Genomic DNA, 22,331 nt, shown 5'->3' on the forward strand with positions numbered 1-22,331 from the left:
TCACATGTGTAGGGAGACCCACCTCATTGCTCACCACTGGGCACAGCTGTTGCTGGGCTGCTTGTTCAGAGTGTGCTGGCAAGGGGAGGGAGTGAACCCAAAATGCTCCCCTGTGGGGGCTGCATAGTGTGGTCAATCAGCTAAGGATATAAGGGCCCTGCAGCTGGAACAGGCCAAAGGATGCCTCCAGGCAGCCCACAGGCAGGGCAGGAAGGCAGCAAACAGCTCTAGTCTCTAGGCAGATGCTTCAGGCGGCAGGTACAGGGTGCATGTGCAGCAGCAGCACTCCTGGCCGCTTCCCCTGAGCCACTGGCCGTTCCTCTTTCTTGGGGATCAGAGCTGGGCCTGCCCCACAGGTTTAACGCCTCAACTAGCCTACGCCCCTCAAGTGCACTGGAACAGTTCTTCAACTTTGGGTCCCCAGATTTTGTTGGACTACAACTCCCATCATCCCCAGATAGTGTGGCCAATGGCCAGGGACAATGGCAGTTGTCATCCAGCAACATCTGGGCTGGGCGATGCTCTCCCATTACCTGTGTTGAAGCAAGATTCAACTTGCAGTGTAGGCCGCTTCTGTACATGGGGTGGGCAGCCATCTTGGCATGGGGTGGGGTAAAGACTTGAGCCAGCCCTGATGATGAGTAGGTAGGGTACACCTGCGGCCCTCCAGAAACTGGCAAGTCTTCAACTCTCATCATCCTTTGCCCATTCACTGCCCGTCCTGGCCGGGGCTAGTTAAAGTTGGGGTGCAACAATATTTGGAGGGGCCACAGGTTCCCCTCCTTGCTATTCCAGAAGCTTCCATACAGCAGTCATAACTAGTCATCATTGATAGACCTATCCCCTCCTTGCTTTGGCTGATTTGCTTTTACAGCAGTGTAATGCAGCAACCCACACCCCACTTACCTGGGAGTAAGCCCCACTGAATTCAGCAGGACTTACTTCTGAGCAGACATGGTTAGGATTACAGTCTAAGATAGTAAACCATCCCATCTTGAGGCAACAAGTCCCATATGTCAATGCTCTGTTGTGAAATAATTCCATTCTTCTGTGTATCCTGAAACTATTGCCAACACATTTCTTTGGGCAACCTGAGCTCTAGCAATATAAGAGGGAGAAAAATTCTCTCCCTTTCTCCACATCATAAATAATGTCATAAAACTTCTATGCAGTTACAGCATAATCCTTTGCATGTTTGGAAATACCAATGTGTTCAACACTAGTACAGCTTAGGGTTTCAGCCTTGAATCAGCTAAAAAGCTTTTGAGCAGCTACATTTTTAGCCGGTAAAAGGAGGTTCTTGATCCATCCTTAGGGAGCAGTTACAAAAAAGTAACACTTTTTAACACAAGTATTTACAAAAACTGGTGGTTTGTGCCCACTTAGGAGAGGCTTACCATGCTAAATAAGAGATGGTGTCCACTGAGAAGCAGGGATGCTTTTTCTAAAATCTGACTCATCTTTTCTTGAGAACTATGTTATTTATTCATATGCATGGAGATTTAATCAATCTACCAAAGCTCGTATGGTTAACCATCTACGATTTCTGGAACCAGGCAATAAGCTAGTCTATCCTTGTACAAAACATGGAGATACAAAAAGCAGTCTGAAATGTTTCGTCCAGGAATGGCTACATCAAGCTTTAGCTCTGAAAAGCATGCAAATGGCACAACAGGTCACCAACCTGGTTCCCTTGGGCACCAGTGCACCCACCAGTTCCTCCTATGGTGCCCACCAATATCCCAGTAAACATCCTCTAAAAATCCACAATTCATAAATTGGGGTGAGGGCACGCCTACACCTTTTTGTGTTACTGACTTTGCCTTCCCTTTTCCATGCAGCAGCTATTTTGCGACTGGTGCCCATGGAACTTTCCAAAAGTGCCCACAGGCCCCCAAAGGATAGCAGCTCTTGCATAAGGCGATTAGGGTCTCCTCATCGCTGTTCGGTGCACGGTAGCCATTCTCACGTGCAGCTTCACTGCCTGATGGTACAAATGCGGTGGGGAAGGCTGCGCACGCTCTGCCTGTAGCATTTCGTAACGTGGCTGAGCCCTGCATGCCGGGATGGTTTTGAGGAAAGACTTGGGTGACGTGGATGACAAGCAGGCAAGGCTCCACTGAAGGAAACGGGTTGCACACCTCTCCTTTCTGCCGCCACGGCCAAACAGAATTTTCAAGAAAATGTAAAGTGTCTATAAGGCATTTCAGGGCCAGGAGACATGCTGTGGCCTGAGACAAAGGACAACTTGGCACCTCCATGACCAGAAGCCAACTGGGCTGGCAGCTGAATCTTATTTTGACACAGATGACAAGGCTGTGTCTTCCTGAGGGCTGTCCCCAAGCACCTCACTGCTACTCCACCTGCTTGTCCAAGGCAACCGTCTCAGTCTGCCTAATGACAGGACCGTTCCCAAACACACTTCCCAAATCATTCCAATTGACTTATGACTCCCCCCACCCTAGCAGCTACAGACCAATATAAAGGGAAGTCTTCCCTAAGTACTAGTTCATTAAACCTTTTTTCTTTTTCATGAGGACTAGTAGCTTTGGTCATGAACTAGCCTAGGAACCTGGAAACGTTCTGATCTGTCACTATTCCTGAAGCTCACAGTAGCAAAAGAGAACCCCAGCTGAACTCTTCTGGGCAACAGGTCCCCCATTCCTCAGGGTTTAAATGCAGATGTTGCTACGAATACATCCCTCCCCCTTGGCGAAGGACTTTTTCTCTTCCTTACTAACTGAATTGCCTTATCCTTCCTTACGTGCACTGCTGCCCTCTAGTGGGGATTGTTGCTTTTTCAAGACAATTGCAAGAGGCTGGCAGATTTCGAGGACGGACAAATCTATGAAGACCAGCTGCTGGGGAACCAGAGGACAGTGACCTTCATGCTCTGCTATTAAAGAGGAGGGGGGTGAAGAAGACAAACGGGACCTGCAACAAAATGTTGCAGAGAAGTCTCCCTCTTAAAAGCAGCGCTCCTGTTCAGTAGGGTTCCTGCCAGCCATTCTCTCCAAGTGAGACATCCCGGTCTTCACTCCTCTCTCTCCCCGATCATCCAGTTGCATTTTTCTTCTCTTACTGTCAATCTATCTCCCATGGTTTCTTTGAGCTGCCTGGATAATTTCTGTTGTGTTGCTAACCTTCCTCCCCGCTCCCAAGCATGCTGACACCTCCCTTTTATTTCTCAAAGGTCTGGCTAAATACTTATTTCAAGTAAGGCTTTGACATGAATTTTGTTTCCAAATTCCGCCTGGAACTTGCTATGGAGATGGATGATGACTATTTTTGGTTCTATACTGCAAGGGGTTTCAGAAGGACTCGCAGGATGCAGCTCCCAGCAGGCGGAGAGAATTGGTGCCAGTATGTTGTAGTGGTTAAGGTGTTGGACTACTACCTGGGAGACCAGGGTTCAAATCCCCACACAGCCATGAAGCTCACTGGATGACCTTGGACCAGTCATTGCCTCTCAGCCTCAGAGGAAGGCAATGGTAAAATCGTCTGAATACCGCTTACCATGAAAACCCTATTCATAGGGTCGCTGTAAGTTGGAATTGACTCGAAGGCAGTCCATTTCCATTGTTAATAGCATGTAGAATGAAACCAAGTGCGAAATTAAAGACAATTCATGGTGCTGGGACACAGCATATTTTATCTCTGTATATATTTATATAGTGCATACTGTACATAAGATAAATCTGAAACTTGTGCATACGGTGTCTGATCAAGGCAGGACACTCTACTTTCTTTAAACCTAAACTTGGGAATAAGGATAGGGAGATGGTTGCTTCCGCCTCGGCTTGCTGTGAGGGTTAAGCTCTTTCCTTCACTCTAGGTCAGAGGAATGTGCTGCCGGCAGCAGTGGAAACCTCTGTTGCTCCAGAGGCCAAGAGCTACTGCTAGTCTTTTGGCCCTGTAGACAAATAGTGTTTGCTGTGTTTCCCTCCCCTTGGGGAGAATGACAGGAAAGAGGTGAGGCTGCCTGTTCTCTCACACCAGAAGGCCTTGCCTGAAGCCGTAGCGAGGCTGCTCCACGCACCTGAAAGGCAACAGCAACCACTCCCTACCAAACTACACACTGAAGGCCAGAAGTGATTACTTGCAGCAAATTCTCACACTGAAATAACAAGAAGATTCTGCTTTTTCCCCACATGTGGAAACAAGACAGACAAGCTGGTAGTGAAAAAAAAAACCCAACAACTCAAGGTGATGATGTGATCACCTGAGCCTCCCCTGGTGGCTGTAATACAACCCAGCATTGTGCGCACTGAGATGTGCATGCTTCCAAAATGCACGAAGGTGAAGCGTTGGCTCCTTACTGTAATTGCCCTGTTAAGTTACAACTGGAATGGAGGCGTGGGCCAAGCTCCTAGGCTTTTGATATATAGGACCTCCTTCTATGCTGTGCTTGCATTTTTGACGGACTCACTGCTCTTCGGTCCCTGTTTCAGCTTGTAATCTGATAAGGCAGCCTTGATGGCATCTTCTGCCAACACTAAAGGGGGAAGAACACAAGGGAAATGTGTTTAAGAGCGAGGCTAGCAAAATAATGATAATAATTCAACCCAGAAGTGCAAAGGACTATGGGAGAAAAGCCAGGCTCTTGGCTCTCACCCACAATCCAGCAAGTCATTCAACAGACTTGGGAGTTCACCCACCAAAGCATTCCCCATGGCGACGGCTAGGTGTTTCCAAAGCGAAAGGGTAGAACACATGTTCATTCTCTGGCATCTCCAGGCAGAGCTTGGAACGTCTACTGCCTGAAATCCCAGAGAATCACTGCCAGTCAGAGTAGACAACACTGAGATAGATGGACCAACAGCCATACTCGGCTTAAGGCAGTTTCCTAAACTCCTAGATTGCCAGGTTTCGGGAAGCGGATTTTGTTGGGTTTAAACAAGCTTGCATGCCACTCCCTTTCACAGGGAGATGTTCCCTCTAACCAGTATTGGGGATATCTCTATATGTTTGTTTACCATGATGCAACTTCCTTAAAGGGTGGGGCTATTTACCTTCTTCCTCCTCCTCCTTTGTCTGGGGATATTGACATCTCTGCACATTAACCTCTAGCAGAGGGAGCAGGCAGGCAGACACTCCTTCCAGGAGCATCCTCACCAATGAATGAAAATGGACTGAGACTTCAGATTATTTCTGTCTAAGCTAGGGCCTATGTTTACTTAAACATATGAAGGTTGTGAGTAAATATTCTTTTATTCTTTTTACCCAAGAAGATTGTCTCTGTGTTATTTGATTATCTAGTATGTCTGAGAGAAGGTGTGGGACTGGTTATTCTCAAATTCTGCTGATGCATTTATACTTTGCTAAGAAATAGGACTACGTACTGTTCCTATTTCATTTAACCAAACAGATTTGGGGCCTGTTTAATGACATCTGTGGCTTAGCATGGGCACAGCATTTGGGCACAAATGATTTCACTTGCCTTCTCACTATCCTTTGCAACAGCCCTATAAAGAGAGGCCAGTATTACTCTCCCAGTGTCTCAAATCTGACCCCCTTCAACAGCGACTTGCCTAAGGCCTTCTGCAGAGTTTAAGGCACTGGCAGGAATTGAAAGAGGAACTTCCTGGTTCAGAGTTCAGTCTGTTGTGACACTAGCTCTTATGGGATCTCTGGACCCGCACTTATGTCCCCAGATGGAGACCCAGAACCCGTTTTCCCCATCCCAAGGGAGGAGAGATTGTAGCCCTACAAACTCTGTTGGGATCAGAACTCTCATCAGCCCCATAAGCATGACCAACGGACAGGGATGATGACAGTTGGAGTCCAACAACATCTAGAGCAATAGTTGCCAGCCTGGTGACCTCTGGATGTTTTGGACTACAATTCCCATCAGGCCCAGCACTGAGGCTATGTTGGCCAAGGCCGCTCTAAACCCCCTCCCACAGATTCCACATCACCACCCCAAACACAAGCATATGCTCTTATTTTCCATCACTTGGGTTTCTCTGAGAACATACCAAGTATGAAGACAGCATTTCTGGGGAAAAAAGGGGGTTAAAAATCAAGCCACTAGTGAAGTTAGACTTGCTTCATTTAAATCCTCTTTTCTTGTTCATGCATGACAATTTGCATTTGGGGCCTTGTGAGGTTTCTCTCTAATCAACTAGCTCAACAGCAACAAAGCAAAAAAGAGTTACTTACTGGAGCAGTGCAGTTTTACTGGTGGAAGGCAGAGCTCTTTAGCAATGTCTGTGTTTTTGATCTTCAAGGCTTCGTCAACCTGAAACATACAAGAATTAAAATGTAGTACTTGGCCTTCTGTTTTGTACCATGGATGTAGGAACATAGGAAAACTGCGTTACACAGAGTCAGACTATTGGGCCATCTAGCTCAGTATTGTCTACACTGACCGGCAGTGATTCTTCAGGGTTTCAGGCAAGAGAGATTCCCAGTCCAACTGGGAGAAGACAAGGAATGAAGCTAGGAATTTCTGAACACAAATCCAGTGCTTGACCACTGAACTACAGCACTTCCTTAGTATCTTCTTGTAATTTTTCACTGTGGACAGTTTCATTTTGTAAAATCTAGGAATCTGCTCCCTGTTGGAGACAGTATACTTCTGAACACCAGTTGCTGGGATCTGGAGGGGAGAATGCTGTTGTGTTTGTGTCTTGCTTGAGGGCTTCCCATATGGCACGATTGCCACTATGAGAACAGGATGCTGGATTAGATGGACCTTTATTTATCTATTTTTATTTATTTATTGAACTTATATACCGCCCGACTAGCAAAAGCTCTCTGGGCGGTGAACAACAAAAATACTAAGATACACAATATAATACAATAAAAACATATAACAATAAAACAATCTTTGATGTGATCCAGCTGCAGGATTCTTCTGATGTAACTTACAACTGGCTTCTGCGCTATCACACTCTTAGGACTATGCATGCAAGATCTACATGTGGAAATCCACGCTGCTGAGACTGAAAACAACCTTGTTTGAGCAACCTAAGTGGTGGAAATGCAGTATATTCAAAATAAGACAAAGGTATATATAGGCAGGTCGGCCTTACCGTCTTGCCCTTTACCCATTCAGTAGCCAAGGAGCTTGAAGCGATTGCTGACCCACAACCAAACGTCTTAAACCTGGCATCAGTTATTTTTCCATTTTCATCCACTTCAACCTGAGGACATTTTCATGACAGTTAGTAAGCAGTGCATTAAAAAAAGCGAGACATTAATCTTGCTCACAATTACCAAGAGAACAGAAAGTGACAGGCTCAGGGAAGTTTTTCTGCCCCAAGACTGCATTAAACATACTTGCAATTTCATGACATCACCACAGGCTGGAGCTCCCACAAGGCCAGTCCCAACATTCTTTGCACTCTTGTCCAGGGAGCCAACGTTTCGTGGGTTTTCATAGTGATCGACAACCTGGCAGGGAAAATTCAAAAGCAAAGCTTTGGCATGTGCCTTCAGAGGGGACAAAGGTGTCATGTTTTGGCTGTGAGAGTCATCATTAGGGGATGACAGGGAGGCTCCAGCCTTACACCAAGATCGATTTGGCGATGAGGAGCCAGGGTCCTGTGATGAGGGTGGGGAGGGATTGTCCACACCCAGAGTGAGTTTGGCTTCTAACACCAGGACCAAATGGGTCCCAAGCCCAGTAAGAGGCAGCACCTCAAACGACAGATAGAAACCCAGCCCATCCAGAGAAGCGCCTGACTGCAGGCAAGGTCTCTTTGACAGCAAAGTTCTCCTTGTGAGGAAACCTCCGGCTCAACAGGAGTCAGCTGAGGTTAAGAGTGTGGTTCCAGTACGTCCAGTTCAAAAATCCCAGTGCTAGGCTGCAAGAGCTGCTGAAATGGCTATCCACCAGTACCGTGCTCTGGCTGTTGTCGGATCTAACCTGCTTCTTGTCTTTGCAAGGGAGGGGTGGGTGGGCGCCAGGTAAGCACACTTTAAAGCCCCTGTTGAAGCTGCCCCCACCATCTATGAGCAGGGATAGGAACCTATCCGTTTTCTTTCCATGTTTTTCCTACCTCTGGTGCCAAAGTTGCTGTTAAAGAAGTGATGCCCAGGAACGCATCTACGTTGTTAACTGTGGTACTGCAGTACTCCCATTATCCCGCCACTCTCTTGTAATAAGAGCTTCCAGCCCCCTAAGCCATAAAGACCCCATCAGTCCCTGTGCAACCTCCCTCTACCCCCCAATACTCCAGCCACCCCTTATAACAACAGCTCCAGAACCACACGCCTCCCCGAGCCCCGACGGCCCCACGTTACAAGGCCCCCCTTCCTTTACTCCGCCCACAATTCTTCTCGAAATATCCGCCCCCTGCGAAGCCCCTTCCCCACCTTCTCGTGGTACCCGACAGCAAGGGGGGCCCGGCCCGGGCCCGGACTCAGGAAAGCAGCGGCCACCGCCCGCTGCGCGCATATTGCCCGCAGTGCCGCCATCTTGTCTGTTTGGGAAAAGGACTGCGACACCAGATAAATAAGATCGGGAGCTAAGGCGGGCGCGCTTGTGACGTCACCGCCGGCGCGCCAGCCGAGGGCGCCACGCGACCCCCTTCTTCAACGCAGGCCTTCCAAGGACCCTTTTGCTGCCTGGAAGCTATTTGTACTTTTTTTGGTGTGTCTTGCAAGTTTTGCTTCGTTTACTTTGGCTGTAATCCTAAGTAACCCCACCGACGTGGGAGGAGCAGCACCCATTGTTTTCAAAAAGTGTAGACAGGGTTAGGACTGCGTTGTTTGAAAGTTTTCTTTCTTTCTTTCTTTCTTTCCAAATCTGTGTTTTAATTTTGGGGGTGCAAAGGGAGGTTTTCTTTTGTTTTTATGTTGCCATTTATTTATTTATTAAAACTATTCTGCCTTTCATGTAAGCATCAGAAGATGGCGTCCAAAAATCATAGAACAGTAGAGTTGGAAGGGGCCTATAAGGCCATCAAGTCCAACCCCCTGCTCAATGCAGGAATCCAAATCAAAGCATTCCCGACAGATGGCTGTCCAGCTGCCTCTTGAATGCCTCCAGTGTCGGAGAGCCCACTACCTCTCTAGGTCATTGGTTCCATTGTTGTATGGCTCTAACAGGAAGTTTTTCCTGATGTTCAATCGAAATCTGGCTTCCTGCAACTTGTGCCCATTATTCCATGTCCTGCACTCTGGGACGATTGAGAAGAGATCCCAGCCCTCCTCTGTGACAACCTTTCATGTACTTGAAGAGTGCTATCATATCTCCCCTCAGTCTTCTCTTCTCCAGGTTAAACGTGCCCAGTTCTTTCAGTCTCTCATAGGGCTTTGTTTCCAGTCCCCTGATCATCCTTGTTGCCCTCCTCTGAACCTGTTCCACTTTGTCTGCATTCTTCTTGAAGTGTGGAGACCAGAACTGGATGCAGTATTCCAGATGAGGCCTAACCAGTGCCGAGGGGAACTAGTACTTAACGCGATTTGGAAACTATACTTCTGTTAATGCAGCCTAATATAGCATTTGTTTTTTTTGCAATTTAAAATACATTAAATTGCATTAACACGTCCTTATAGAATAAATGAAATAACAGCAGGACTCTAGTCATTGGATGTATGTGTGTCTTAGACCTCTTACATTTTGGGGAGCAGGGTCCCCAGATTGCCAGCATCCTATGAGCCAATCAGTTAGCCCCTGAGAAGAGTCTTCTAGCATGCTTCCTTGTCCTTTCCTAATGATTGGAACCAATCAGAGTGAAAGGAGTTGAGTCAGCCACTGAGAAGACTCGATAAGCATGAAAGGGGAGAGTGTTAGCCACTGAGAAGACTCATCTCAGTAGCTAACACCCCTTTCATGCTGATTGGCTCCTAGGGGTATCTGTTGTAGTGAGAGAAGGCATTAGCAAGGATCTCATTCTCACCCCCACCCCCAGCAGAAAAAAGGGGTGTGTGGCTGTGACTATCATGAAGGGACCCTGCACTTCTGAATTTGCTGCTATGCTATTGGTTAGCAGTCTGCCTTGGGCCAAAACAGACATCTGTTGACCATAACAATATCTCAATGTCCTGCAAAGGCTTGAGAGCATCAAGAAGTGTTTAGCAGATGATGGAATGGCATCATTTTAATTGTATGTTTTTAACTACATGTAGTTTTATTTGTAAGCCTCCCCGAGTTCCAGTTTGGAAAAGGGCGGGGTAAAAATAAAGTTTCAATTCAATTCTATCATGGTCAGCACCTGCCTTAATTCACAAGGGAGGTGATTTACAGTTTTATGTCTTTTTTAAAATTCAAATTCTTTTCTTTTAAGTTATTTTGGTGGCATGCAAATACATGTGGTAAATCAATACAGTAGGGCCCCGCTTACCGGCGTTCCGTTTTGCGGCGTTCTGCTGATGTGGCGGCTTTCAATTCGGGGAAATTCCCCGTTTTAAAGCCGATTTTGCGATTTTACGGCATTTCGTGATATTTTCGCGACATTTTTGCGCGATGCGGCCCATTATAGTCAATGGGTTCCGCTTTACGGCGATTTCCGCTTTACGGCGGGGGCCTGGTCCCTAACCCTCCGTATAAGCGGGGCCCTACTGCACACTTTGTCTATTTGGAGTGTGTGTATGGGGAAATACTCTTAGTTACTTATAAAATGTTTTATTGTTTCTGGCTGCTTTGTTAGCAACCCTGGGAATATGAATACAAACTTATGTTAAAGGTGCAGGAAGTAAATTGTGCAAATGAATCAACAGCCATGGCAGCAGAAAAGGGAACCTCCATGTTCAGTGATAGTCTGTCTCTTAACAGGCAGTAGGAACAAACGACAGAGTAAGACTTTGCTGTGGAGGGGATCGTATAGGTTAGGGGAAGCATACTTTCTCTGTAAATAGTCTGACTCTGTGTAAGGCAGTGTCCTGTACTGCTACTCAACCCAGTTGCTTGTGAACCCCCCAGAGGCATCTGGCTGGCTGTAATTGGAAGCAGACCCCTTGATTCAGTGGGCCTTAGTCTGACCCAGTACTGCAATGTAGTTTTTAGGTTCCTATAAAGCATTATATGCATTTCTGAGGGACAGAATTATCTGCACCTAATGGAGACAATAGTCAAGAAATCAGAAGAAGGCTAGGACTGGGGAGGGCAGCTGTGAGAGAACTAGAAAAGGTCCTCAAATGCAAAGATGTATCACTGAACACTAAAGTCAGGATCATTCAGACCATGGTATTCCCGATCTCTATGTATGGATGTGAAAGCTCGACAGTGAAAAAGTGGATAAGAGAAAAATCAACTCATTTGAAATGTGGTGCTGGAGGAGAGCTTTGTGCATACCATGGACTGCGAAAAAGACAAATAATTGGGTGTTAGAACAAATTAAACCAGAACTGTCACTAGAAGCTAAAATGATGAAACTCAGGTTATCATGCTTTGGACACATCATGAGAAGACCTGATTCACTAGAAAACACAATAATGCTGGGGAAAAACAGAAGGGAGTAGAAAAAGAGGAAGGCCAGACAAGAGATGGATTGATTCCATAAAGGAAGCCACAGACCTGACCTTACAAGATCTGAAGAGGGTGGTTCACGACAGATGCTCTTGGAGGTCGCTGATTCATAGGGTCGCCATAAGTCGTCGTCGACTTGAAGGCACATCACAACAACAGCAGCAGTCATGGACAGTTAAATGAAGCCTCCATACACAGAGGCAGAATTCCTCTCCTGTTGGGGACATTTTTCAAATTTGATTTTACTGATCTTCTGGTATCCGATTGTAACGTGATGCAGGATGCATTTAAATGGCATTATTCTATGCACTGACAAGGGGTCTTTGCTGATTGAAAGGCAGTATAAAATGGTGATAAGCAAAGAGAAGGGTGCTTCTTTTCTTGCTTTGCTTGCCAGCTGCCCTCAGAGGCACCAGGCGGGTTGCTGTTGGGAACAGGATGCCAGGCGAGAGCTGCAGTTACAAAGATATTGTGTTCCATGAGGCTTCCTTCCATCCTTCCTGGTATCTTTAGCACTGGAGCTCTGCCACTAGGCTCCTCATCATCTTTGTCCTCTTCCTTTGGACAAGTTCCAGTGGGTGAATTAAGAGTGACACAAAGCTCAGAGCTTGCCTCAGCTCAGCCTTTCCTCTTCAGGCTTTGTAGAAGTTCAGCAGCCTCGTCCCCAAATAACAACAACAACAACAGTTTATTACCTGCCCTTCACCCAAAGGTCCCGGGTTACAACAATTTTAAAATATGACATTAAATTCACAATTTAAAAACAACCTAAAATCCCAAATTGGAAGTCATGCAGAGCCCTACTGGCTCAGAATGAATGAGAGTCTACCTACAACACAATCCTGTACATCAGAAGTGTAGGCTTTGTAAACAGTGAGGTCAGATGGCAATGTAGTGAAGAAAAGCACAGACAGGGATAACTGCGCTATTAACCATTGCCATTCACGAAACAGTTGTTATAAGACATCCTGGCAATGGTAAACCAATCAACATGTAACATATAGTATGGTAAATAGCCCTCATCCTATGATAGTGTATTGTAATTCATTGTAGTTTCATAGGGCCTTTCCTCCAGGGTAACCATTATTGTTTTATTATTATTATTATTACTTAGATTTTTTTAGTTGCTTGATTCCCAACACTATTCTTGTTTGTTCTATGTAGAAGGCAGAAGGCCATTGCTAGCTGATGATGGCCTATACCACATTAGAAGGCGAGTAGGTGAATGTACCCCTAATGTTGTGGGTGACATTATCAGGCCCTTTAATAATATTGACAGATTTAGATATGGGGACAGTGCTGGCATCTGGGTCTGCTCTAGGGGCTGGTTTCTGTGCCTGTATCTCTACAATGTGGCCTTTTGCTGCTGGTGATGACTAGTGGTTTTAGGGTGGGGTCTGTCTGTAAGTTTGTCGTAGTAGTTACAGCAGGACCTGGGGGATCATGGGTTCAAGACCCTACTCAGCTACAAATCTTGCTGGGTGACCTTGGGCCAGTCATTATCTCTCAGCCCTAGCCTACATCACGGGGTGTTGTGAAGATAAAATGGGGAGGGGGAGAACCACTTTGAGCTTGGAGGAGAGGTGGGATAGAAATTTATTTATTTATTACATATATTCCCTGCTTTTCTTTTATCATAGAACCCAAAGAAGCATACCTGCAGTTCTGAGGCAGCCTCCCCATCCAGGCACTGACCTGACCCCGGAGCTGCTTTGCTTCAAGCAAGATGGTGGCCTCAGATGTCTTCAGACCAGAGCCTGTATGTAGTAATAAAGGTAAATAAAAAGCATAGGCCTGTTGTCCAGTATGGGCTATGGTTTCAGCTGGGAACAACAAGTGGAGCTTTGCCATTTTCTCTTCTTTATTTTTATTTATTTATTATTTGATTTATATCCCGCCCTGCCTCCCAGTAGGAGGACTATCTTGGTACTTGAAAGTGTCTGCTAAATGAGTTTGCATGAACTGTGCAATCATCATTGGAGATCTTCCTCTGTGTCTCTCTGCCCCCTGAGGGGAGGCAGGCAGTGACATGGAAGGTGGCCTCTTCAGTGGTGGTCCCATCTCCATGGAACATCCTGCCCACAGGGGCTCTCCTGGATGTCATTTCTGGGCCAGATAAAGGCCTTTCTATCTGCCCAGGCATTTCAACATGCAATATATGCTGTCATCATTGTTCTATATCTGCTCTGCTGTTTTAATGGCTGCTTCTGCTGTCTTCATTTATGTAGCATTGTCTATTCTTATGTATTTATTGTTTTTAATTTTTTTTACTGAAATGTCTTGCTGAAGGATGGCATAGAAAATCATCAAAATAGATCAACAGTGCATGATCTATTGAATGCCAGTTACAAGAGAGGGGAAGGTAACAGGAAGGGTAGGTTGTTGCCTCCAAGTCTCCCAAAACCCAGCAGATACACAGTGCCCGGAAAAAGCACATGCAACAAGGGGCTGTATTCCTGGGTCAGGGAACCACTTGTGCCTTCCAGTGCTGTTGAACTCCAGCTCACGTTAGCCCCAGCCCTCACGGCCAGTGCTCTGGGTGATGGCAGCTGGAGTCCAACAGCATTGAAGGTGTAGCCCGCATAGGCAATCCCTTTTTTTAGTGATAACAAAGGGGGTGGGGTTAGGCTTGGGGTGGATCACATGTTCTGTAGGACGTGAGTGCACTGTCGTTTTTGAAAGTTAAGAAGTTGGGTTAAATGGCTGAGCAGCGGTGGAATTGCTTCTATGAGTAGCCCCTGCAGTGTAGCTTGGGTAAGAAAGGGATCATATCATATCATAGAATAGTGGAGTTGGAAGGGGCCTATAACGCCATCAAGTCCAACCCCCTGCTCAATGCAGGAATCCAAGCCACCCACTTAATAAAAAAAAAGTTGGGTTGAATGGACATTGTTAGGTGAATGGCAACGGCAATGGGGAGGCCCGGTGCCAGTGGGCAGCCAAGTTGGGCACTGGACAAGGGCCCTGGGGGAGTGAAGCTCCCACTCCGTGATCCCTGCCAACATTGGTTTGTGGGGCGTGACAGGACAATGATGCATAGCAGGAACTCCATTCTCCCAGGTGACACCAGCCTTGCACACACAGCTGGTGCATGCTTAAATATGCATGGTTCCACCACCTCTTGCATCACCACGTCAGTGTGCTGCGCCTATCCTCACCCAAAATGGTGGCAGGGATGTTGATGCAACAGTGCACATTGGGTGATGGTGGGCATGCGCACTGACGTGTCAATGCAAGAGGTGGCACAAGCATGAGTATTAAAGTACATGCAGGGTAGCGGGGCCCTGCGGGGGTCTGGTACTGGCCCTGGCAGCGGGATGTGGGCTTGAAGGAGGTTATTCTCCTTTTGTCCATCATTAGAGGATTCTCAAATTTTCAAATCAAAAGGGCAGCAGTGGCAAGTTAGTCCATCAAGAGTTTTGATGGGGCATTAATTGTGCTCTTTAGAGTGGTTTGTGCAGGGCTGGGAGGACTGACTGCGATTGTTATGAAGTTTGTGGGGTGGAGGAAACGGATGATTGCTTTGTATTGGATTGTTTGCTGCAAACGGAAGACAGAGAGCCTCTCCTTTGTAGGTTTAGTGATTTGGGTCTTAATAATTTGCCTTTGGGAAAAGAGTCTCTGGGGCTCAGCTCAGCGTTGGAAATTTTATGGTAATTTGTGAAAGATACATGAGGCTTGACTGAAGGGCCATAAGTGAAGTGTGATGCATACTGTTGCCAGTAGGTGGCGGTAACAGGGCCTTTTCTTGGCCTTGCAACTGGGAAAGCCTGCTGTAGTGGACTGGATGAGGGCCAATAAATGTGCTCGAATCTTGGGCAGACGGAGGCTCTTTGTGTATGTAGTTTCTGTTCGGTATTATAAAAAATACACACAGAAACAGGAACTAATTTGGTTGGTCCTATTTCTTAGCAGAGGTATAAAAATATAAGTTGCAGAATGAGAATGTAAACCAGGCCCACCTTTCTCTATATAAACAACAGACACAATCTTTTAGGTAAAAGAAAAGAATGTTTACTCACAAATTCTTCATATGTTCAGAAACATAGGCTCTAGCTTAGAAGAAAGAAAATAGGAGTCTCAGTTTTAGTGGTTTAGTATTGATGCTCTCAGAGAGTGTATCTGTGCCATGCGGCCTCTCTCAATGGTGGATAGATCAGCAAAGAATATTCAAAAATCCCCCAGGACAAAGGAAGAGGAAGTCAGGTAAGTAACCCCCACCCATTAGGAAGTTACATCATGGTAAAACAGGTACATGGGATATTCCCCAAATATCCCTTAAAGTGACCATGGAACATTTGCCTATTCCAACAGTTCCCATGTCCAGGAGATAGGCAGGTTACCTGTTCTGGATGGGGTCGCGCTCCCTCTGAAGGACCAGGTCCATAGCCTAAAGGTACTGCTGGATTCATCTTTGTCGCTAGAGGCCCAAGTATCCTCTGTGGCTAGGGGCACCTTTTACCAGCTTTGTGTGGTTCGTCAGCTATGGCCGTTCCTCCACAGGGATAGCCTGACCTCTGTGGTCCATGTGTGGATAACCTAGAGGCTGGATTACTGCAGTGTGCTCTATGTGGGGCTGCTCTTGGCCCTGGTTGGAAGCTCCAGCTGGTGCAAAATGTGGTGGCCAGAATGCTAATGGGAGCACATGGCTGACAACATACGACACCGCTTTTAAAACATCTGCACTGGCTGCCCATCCACTACCAAGCCAGGTTCAGAGTCCTTGCATTAATCTACAAAGCCCTGCACAACTTACGTCCAAGGTATCTTAGGGACCGCCTGAACCCTTATCTCCCAGCTCGATCACTGAGATCATCTGCAGGAGCAGCTTTGATCGTCCCCCGAGGTGGTGAGGCTCATTTAACACTGACATGAAACCAAGCCTTCAGTGTCATTGGCCCAGTTCTCTGGAATGCTCTGCCAACAGAGATTCAGCAGGCACCTTCTGTTTTAACTTTTAAACACCTGCTGAAAACCTTTCTGTGCCTCCAGGCTTATGCACGCAATTAAGAACATGCTTTTTTCACAACGGTTGACCTTTGTTTTTATTGTATTTTTAATTTTTTTTAATTCCATGGTTGTTTTTTTAATATGTTGTAAACTGCTTTGATGTTTTTAACAAAATAGTGGTATACAAATATTTTTACCAATAATAAATAAAAAATATTTATGGGGGCATTATCTGGATGGAATGTGAATGAGAATGTTTATAACACCAATACTTTAAGTAGCCACTTTTTATACGAGAGAGGCAAGCTAGGGCTGCAAGCACTTCCTAAGAAGTCCCACTAAACATCTTCCAAGTAAACCTGTTATAGGACTGAACTATGTTAATGTTCCTTAGCCCAGTTCTACTAAACGCCTTCCACAAAAGGGCTGGGTGAGGAGAGCTCCTGGCCTCCTTCTGTTGCCTGGATGTGAAGATGCCGAGTGTGCATTTCCCACTGACTCAGGCCTGCATGCAGATTTGTGCAGCAGAGCATTGTGGGGGGTACAGAAACAGGTGAATATTTTGGAAAGTGGGAAAAGGAACCCTAATTTAAGAGCTCAGTCAGCCAGTTTCAGCATAGTAGGATTGGCCCTACACTTTTTTCTAAATGTTGGAGATGCCAATCTTCAGCTGCTGTATCTTATCAATCAGGGTGCGCAAGGGACAAGAAGGCACGTCTACAGCTCCAACTCATACTTACCTGGCAGGTGAGATACCATGATCATGAAGGTGGTTTTCCCAGGGTGAGGCTCATCCATTGCACTGCGGGTGTGCTGACCCCTGCGATTTCCCCAAATGCGGGAAACTCGACTGCATAATTTGTGGTAGTGGGGGACTGCGTTCGCGCTTTCCCCTGATCCTTTGGGTTCAAAGACAGAACAAGCTTTATTCTTTATAGTTCTGTTAAGTATACTATTTAGGTCCTGTGTCTTTGTAAGGAAGTAAGTCATGAAGAAATGTTTCTGAATAAATAGTATTGTGCTAGCAATTAGGTTGGTTTTTTTCTTGAAAGATAGTTTACTCAATCTGTTGCAACATGTAACACAATCAGTTCCTAGAAGTAGCTTTACTCCCTTTGCCTTTGAAGGCTGGAGATTCAGATTGGTGTTAGGCAAATAACCCTCTCTTCCCTCAACTTGAACCTTTTGCAGTGTTCCTGTGAGGATTAATGAGATGAAAATTGTATTGCACTTCCTGCAAGGCAAAGAGATAATTGTTTTCAGACTTTCAGTGATTAAGTTTTAGCACACAAAAAACAGAGTAGGCATGTTGGTCCGTAAGAAAGAACTCCAAAGTCCAGTGTTGGGTAATACCTTTATTAGAACTAGTCAAAAAGTCACACTCACGCGAAAGAAATTTTTAGCAGTATTTTAATGATTTTTAAGAACAGACTCCCATTTAGTCATTCTTTTTCTAAGGTTCTGTGATGGAGGAAGTATGCAAACTTCTAAAGCAGGCTCTTGCCTCCATATGCAGTAGTGGTGAGGAAGGTAAATTCTTTTCTAGGGGTTGTAGGAAAAGGATTGAAAAGAAGACGGTTGAGATTGTAATGTCTCTGTTAGCTGTAGCGGCTGCATCTGGAGTCATGTGAAAAGTTCTTGCCCCGTTTTGTCCACCTAGACAAGGAACAGAATAAACAGTCAAGATCATCAGGGTTGAGGCACCTTCCGCATGCGGAAAGGCTAAAGTGTATGAGTCTTTTTAATTTAGAAGAAGATGAATGTTAGATTGCATTCCTGTTTACACTCGCCTGGGAGTAAGTCTGATTCAATTCAGTAGGGGTTACTCTTGAGCAGACATGCATAGATTTACGCTGCCAGCTGGCTTATTGTTGAGGGTTATGAAATTACGGTTCTAGAGAATTTTTTCTCATAATACTAGAACTTGGAACCACCTAGTGAATGTGGTAGTATATCCAGGACAGACAAAAGAAAGTACTTCTTCACCCAGTGCATGCTTCTGTAGTGGAATTAACAGCCACAGGACATGGTGATGGCCAGTACCTCAGCTGGCTTTAAAAGGGGATTTGACAAATTTGTGGCAGAAAGGTCTATCAACAGGTATTAGTCAACACAGAGAGATCCTGGACACAATTATCCATGCCCTGGTAACCTCTGTTAGGGTCTCTCTCTGGCCTTTTTCTTTTTTTACTCCAAGCTGAAAACATTTCCCTTTTGACAGGCTGTTAATATTTAAAGTTTTATTGCTGCTGATTTTGTTGCTATATTTTAGGTGGCTGTTTTCCAGTTTATTTATGGCGGTATTCTAAATGAGTATTTTTGGTTTTGGTTTTTCCTGTTTTATATTGTTACCGGACGACTCCCCCTTTGCCAGTATATGCATAGGGTCGAGGATTCTTGCCTTCTCCCTTCCCCCATGTTGACACAGAGTCCTTGTATGTCAAACATTAGGACACCTAAGCTCATGGATATCAACAGCAGTCGTCTAGTGTAGGCGGAGAATAGAATAGAGGAGACCCCACTCAAGACGTCTTGAGTCTTGGGAGGTATCAGAAATTCTCTATTTGGGAGTCAGACTTCAGACAGCAGAACAGTCTTTATAATATATGCTATTTATTAATACCTTGCACACAACAACTAATACAATGCATTCTAGGTGTCCTTAGCCATCATTGCAGAAACAGAAAACAGAAAAATAGAAATATATATATCATCATAAAAGAAATTGTTGGATATCCATGTAACATCAAAGTGTAAAACTCTGAAGGTACATCTTAATTAAAACAAGTTGCAATAGTTGAAGGACTGAGTTAAACTCTTAAGTCATATCACAGAGCCAAAATACAAAGGACATAGGAATACATGTCATGATACATCATCCATCAGATGTTATGGATGGAATAAATGGGGGGTTCTCTTGCTTTCTTTGACCCCCCCCCCAACAGAGCTGAGGGTGTCCTCAGTGCTATGAAACCTAGCTTTTTATACACCTTCTTTTCTTCTAGTCTTTTCTCATGAATTCATTCCCACAGATTTGTCATAAACATTCTCATGGGACAGTCTTACAAACACCTTTCTGTTCTCATAGATTTCTATTTTATAAACATAGACATTCTCAGAGATTCATATCAGTTCATAGGTGAATTGGCCAGGTTACTGCCAGCCATTCAGAAAATCCTACGCAGGTCTTTCTTGTTCTCTTCATTGTTTATGTTCTAACGTAGACTTATTTATTTTGAATCTACTATCTTGGCTGTACACCCAGACTTCCTTGAGGTACAGAAATGCTTGTCTTTTAAAAATGTTTTTTCTCCAACTCTGAAGGGGGGCAATTTCAAACTACTCCTCTTTTACTGTTGGCTCTTGTGCCTATAGCAAACTTTATACACTTAAGTCTTAAGCATCTTCTAAGCAAATCTAAGCATATGTAAATGATTTCAGCACATTGTATGCATACTTTAAGCCATTGTCTGGGTCGTCCCATTACAATATTTTCTTAAGTTGTGAAGTCAATCTAACCACCTATGGGCAGAACAGCCAGATACTGTATACATAAAATATTTATTTATTTAAAATAATATATGTCCTGCTATTTCTCCCTAAGTAGATCAGAGTGGTGTATGTTAAAAACAATTTGAGCAGACATTAACAAAACTCACAGTAGTCAGGATACCCCAGAGAGCTCAAAGGCTTGATTAAAAAGAACAGTTTTAAGCACCGCCTTAACAAGAGCAGTGAAAGAGCCACACAAAATGTAGTTGCCCCCTGACTGTACATTGGAACAGAGGAAGCTGCCTTATTCTGAGTCAGAGCCTTGGTCCATCTAGCTCAGTATTGTGTATACTGACTGGCGGCAGCTCTCCAGGATTTCAGACAGGGAGTCTTATCCCACCCCTACCTGGAGATGCTGGGGATTGAATCTGGGACCTTCTGCATGCAACCTACGGCCCTTCCCCGATTGTAAGAAAACTTCAAAGCAGTTTGCAAAAAATAAAATAAAGAGTTAAAAACAGGTATTTAAAAACATTCAAAACTAATTAAAATCAAGAAGGAGCTAAATACAAATAAAAATACATGTAACTTGTACATGTTTTAAGCAGGCACCAGAAAGAGTACAGCAAAGGGACCTGCCTGATGTCAATAGGCAGAGTTCTGAAGTATAGGTACCGCCACACTAAGAGATCGATTCCTTAACAACTGTGGAACAAGTATTATGTGGCACCTGTAACAGTGCCGATTCCATAAACTGAAGCAGTTGAGTAGGGATACATGGGGTAAAGTGATCCCACAAGTAAATTAGGGTGTTTTGGGGGGTCGGATGTAAGGCTTATTTTACCTCCTTTAAAAGAAATGCATTGGCTGCCTCTTTGTTTATGAGCGCAACTCAAAGTGCTGGTTAAATAAGTAAAATAAGTACTTCAATGTGTTGTACATGGGGCTGCCTTTGAAAACTTTCCCCAAATGTTCAGTTAATACAGAATGCCACTGCTAGGTTACTAATTTGGATGGGCTACACATGGATCTTACCTTGCCAGTTGTTCAAAAGTTCACTTTATTACGGTCATAGACCCATATACAGAAAGGGGGAATAATTCATATATTAAAACACAAATACATTGGAGATTACAATAAAATAGGAGATACTTCTAATAATCCGAAACAGCAGTAGGAAAACAATCTTTACGGATTTGTTGAGCGATAAAAATGAATTTAGCTACCGGTAAGGTTATATCTCTGCGAGAACCATATAGTAGGAGAGCAAGTAGATGTTTATCTGATTTATGTGGAAATTTATTAATTATTGGGGTAATAAACTTAATGCGTTCCTCCTTGTATAGTATGCAATTGAAAATAACGTGATAAAGAGTTTCGATCGCGTCAGTTTTACAGGGACAGATTCGGTTGGTAAAAGGGATACCTAAAAATCTCCCATCTAGTAGGGCTGAGGCTAAACAATTAAATCTAGCCTTGGTGAAGGCTAGACGATATTTAGGGATAGTTAAAAAATCCAGATAGGGAGAACAATTCAATAGATCATATTTTAGGCCAAAATGAGTCGGGGAACAAGTAGAGGAAGCTGCGGATATTGCAAGTTGATAATCTATTTCTCTGAGACGGGTTCGTATAGAATATTTTATTGAATTTGGATCTTGGGATGATAAATATTCAGGGGATAGTCCTATACTTGTAAGGTGGGAAATGAAAATTTTCACCCAACGTGAGTTGTAGGTATCTTCCCAAATAAGTGAGGGGTAGCTAGAGGTATTTTCATATGACATTTTGCACCAATAGTTGTAAGCAATAGACCATGCATGAGTTTGCAATGAGATTAAGTCAGATTCCAGCCTAAGAGCCGCTGACGGGGCACATTTGGGGAGGCCATAGATTTGTCTAAGGAAGGAGGATAAGACTACCTCTACAGATGAATTATATGTACCGATCCAGAGTGGAACTCCGTATAACAGTTGAGGTATTATTTTAGAACAAAAAACCTTCAGAGCTGCTGGGATAAATTGGCCTCCTTTAGTGTAAAAAAACCTTAAAATACCCCTAACAGAATTTCTTGCTGTTGCAATAGCTGCTTGGATATGAGGTCTCCAGGATAGTGATGTATGAAACATGATTCCAAGATATTTGAATTTGTTTACTTGGTCGATTTTTTGGCCATTGATATTCCAAACTGAAGGACAAAAACGGTTGGCAAATACTAAGATTTTAGTTTTTGTGAAGTTTATAGTCAATTGATTTTCTTTACAATAGTACATAAAAGTACGGAATAAGCATTTTAGACCCACTTTGGATAGAGATAGGAGTACAGCATCGTCTGCATACAGTAGCAGCGGGCAACGTTTATTTGCTAATTTAGGGGAATGAAAGGTCAAGGACTGGCATTTAGATGCCAGTTGTTAAACAACTATACTGGCTGCCACTCTATTTCTGGGAACAATTCAAAGGGCTGGTC

General features: G+C 44.5%; 2 protein-coding genes and 1 non-coding gene across 3 annotated transcripts in view; 2 read left to right on the top strand and 1 right to left on the bottom strand.

The window, feature by feature from the left end:
* Positions 1 to 3,632: 3,632 nt before the first annotated feature.
* On the bottom strand, positions 3,633 to 8,459 carry ISCU (iron-sulfur cluster assembly enzyme). Its single transcript, XM_061602428.1, has 5 exons — positions 8,323 to 8,459; positions 7,285 to 7,398; positions 7,038 to 7,148; positions 6,163 to 6,241; positions 3,633 to 4,495 (listed from the first exon to the last, which is right to left on the bottom strand). The coding sequence occupies exons 1-5, from the start codon at positions 8,422 to 8,424 to the stop codon at positions 4,398 to 4,400; spliced, it is 504 nt and encodes a 167-aa protein (XP_061458412.1). The 5' UTR covers positions 8,425 to 8,459; the 3' UTR covers positions 3,633 to 4,397.
* Positions 8,460 to 8,502: 43 nt separating this feature from the next.
* LOC133373121 (uncharacterized) overlaps positions 8,503 to 22,331 on the top strand; it is a 33,489-nt gene continuing 19,660 nt past the window's right edge. Inside the window, exons 1-2 of the mRNA XM_061602427.1 lie at positions 8,503 to 8,599; positions 13,060 to 13,194. Coding sequence (XP_061458411.1) covers positions 13,159 to 13,194 — 36 coding nt within the window. The 5' untranslated portion in view covers positions 8,503 to 8,599; positions 13,060 to 13,158. The remainder of the gene's footprint in view (positions 8,600 to 13,059; positions 13,195 to 22,331) is intronic.
* Positions 17,102 to 17,265, top strand: LOC133373572 (U1 spliceosomal RNA). Its single transcript, XR_009759703.1, has one exon. It is a non-coding gene; the product is annotated as a U1 spliceosomal RNA (small nuclear RNA).

The sequence above is a fragment of the Rhineura floridana genome, chromosome 19 (genome assembly GCF_030035675.1).
Source record: "Rhineura floridana isolate rRhiFlo1 chromosome 19, rRhiFlo1.hap2, whole genome shotgun sequence".
NCBI lineage: Eukaryota > Metazoa > Chordata > Lepidosauria > Squamata > Rhineuridae > Rhineura > Rhineura floridana.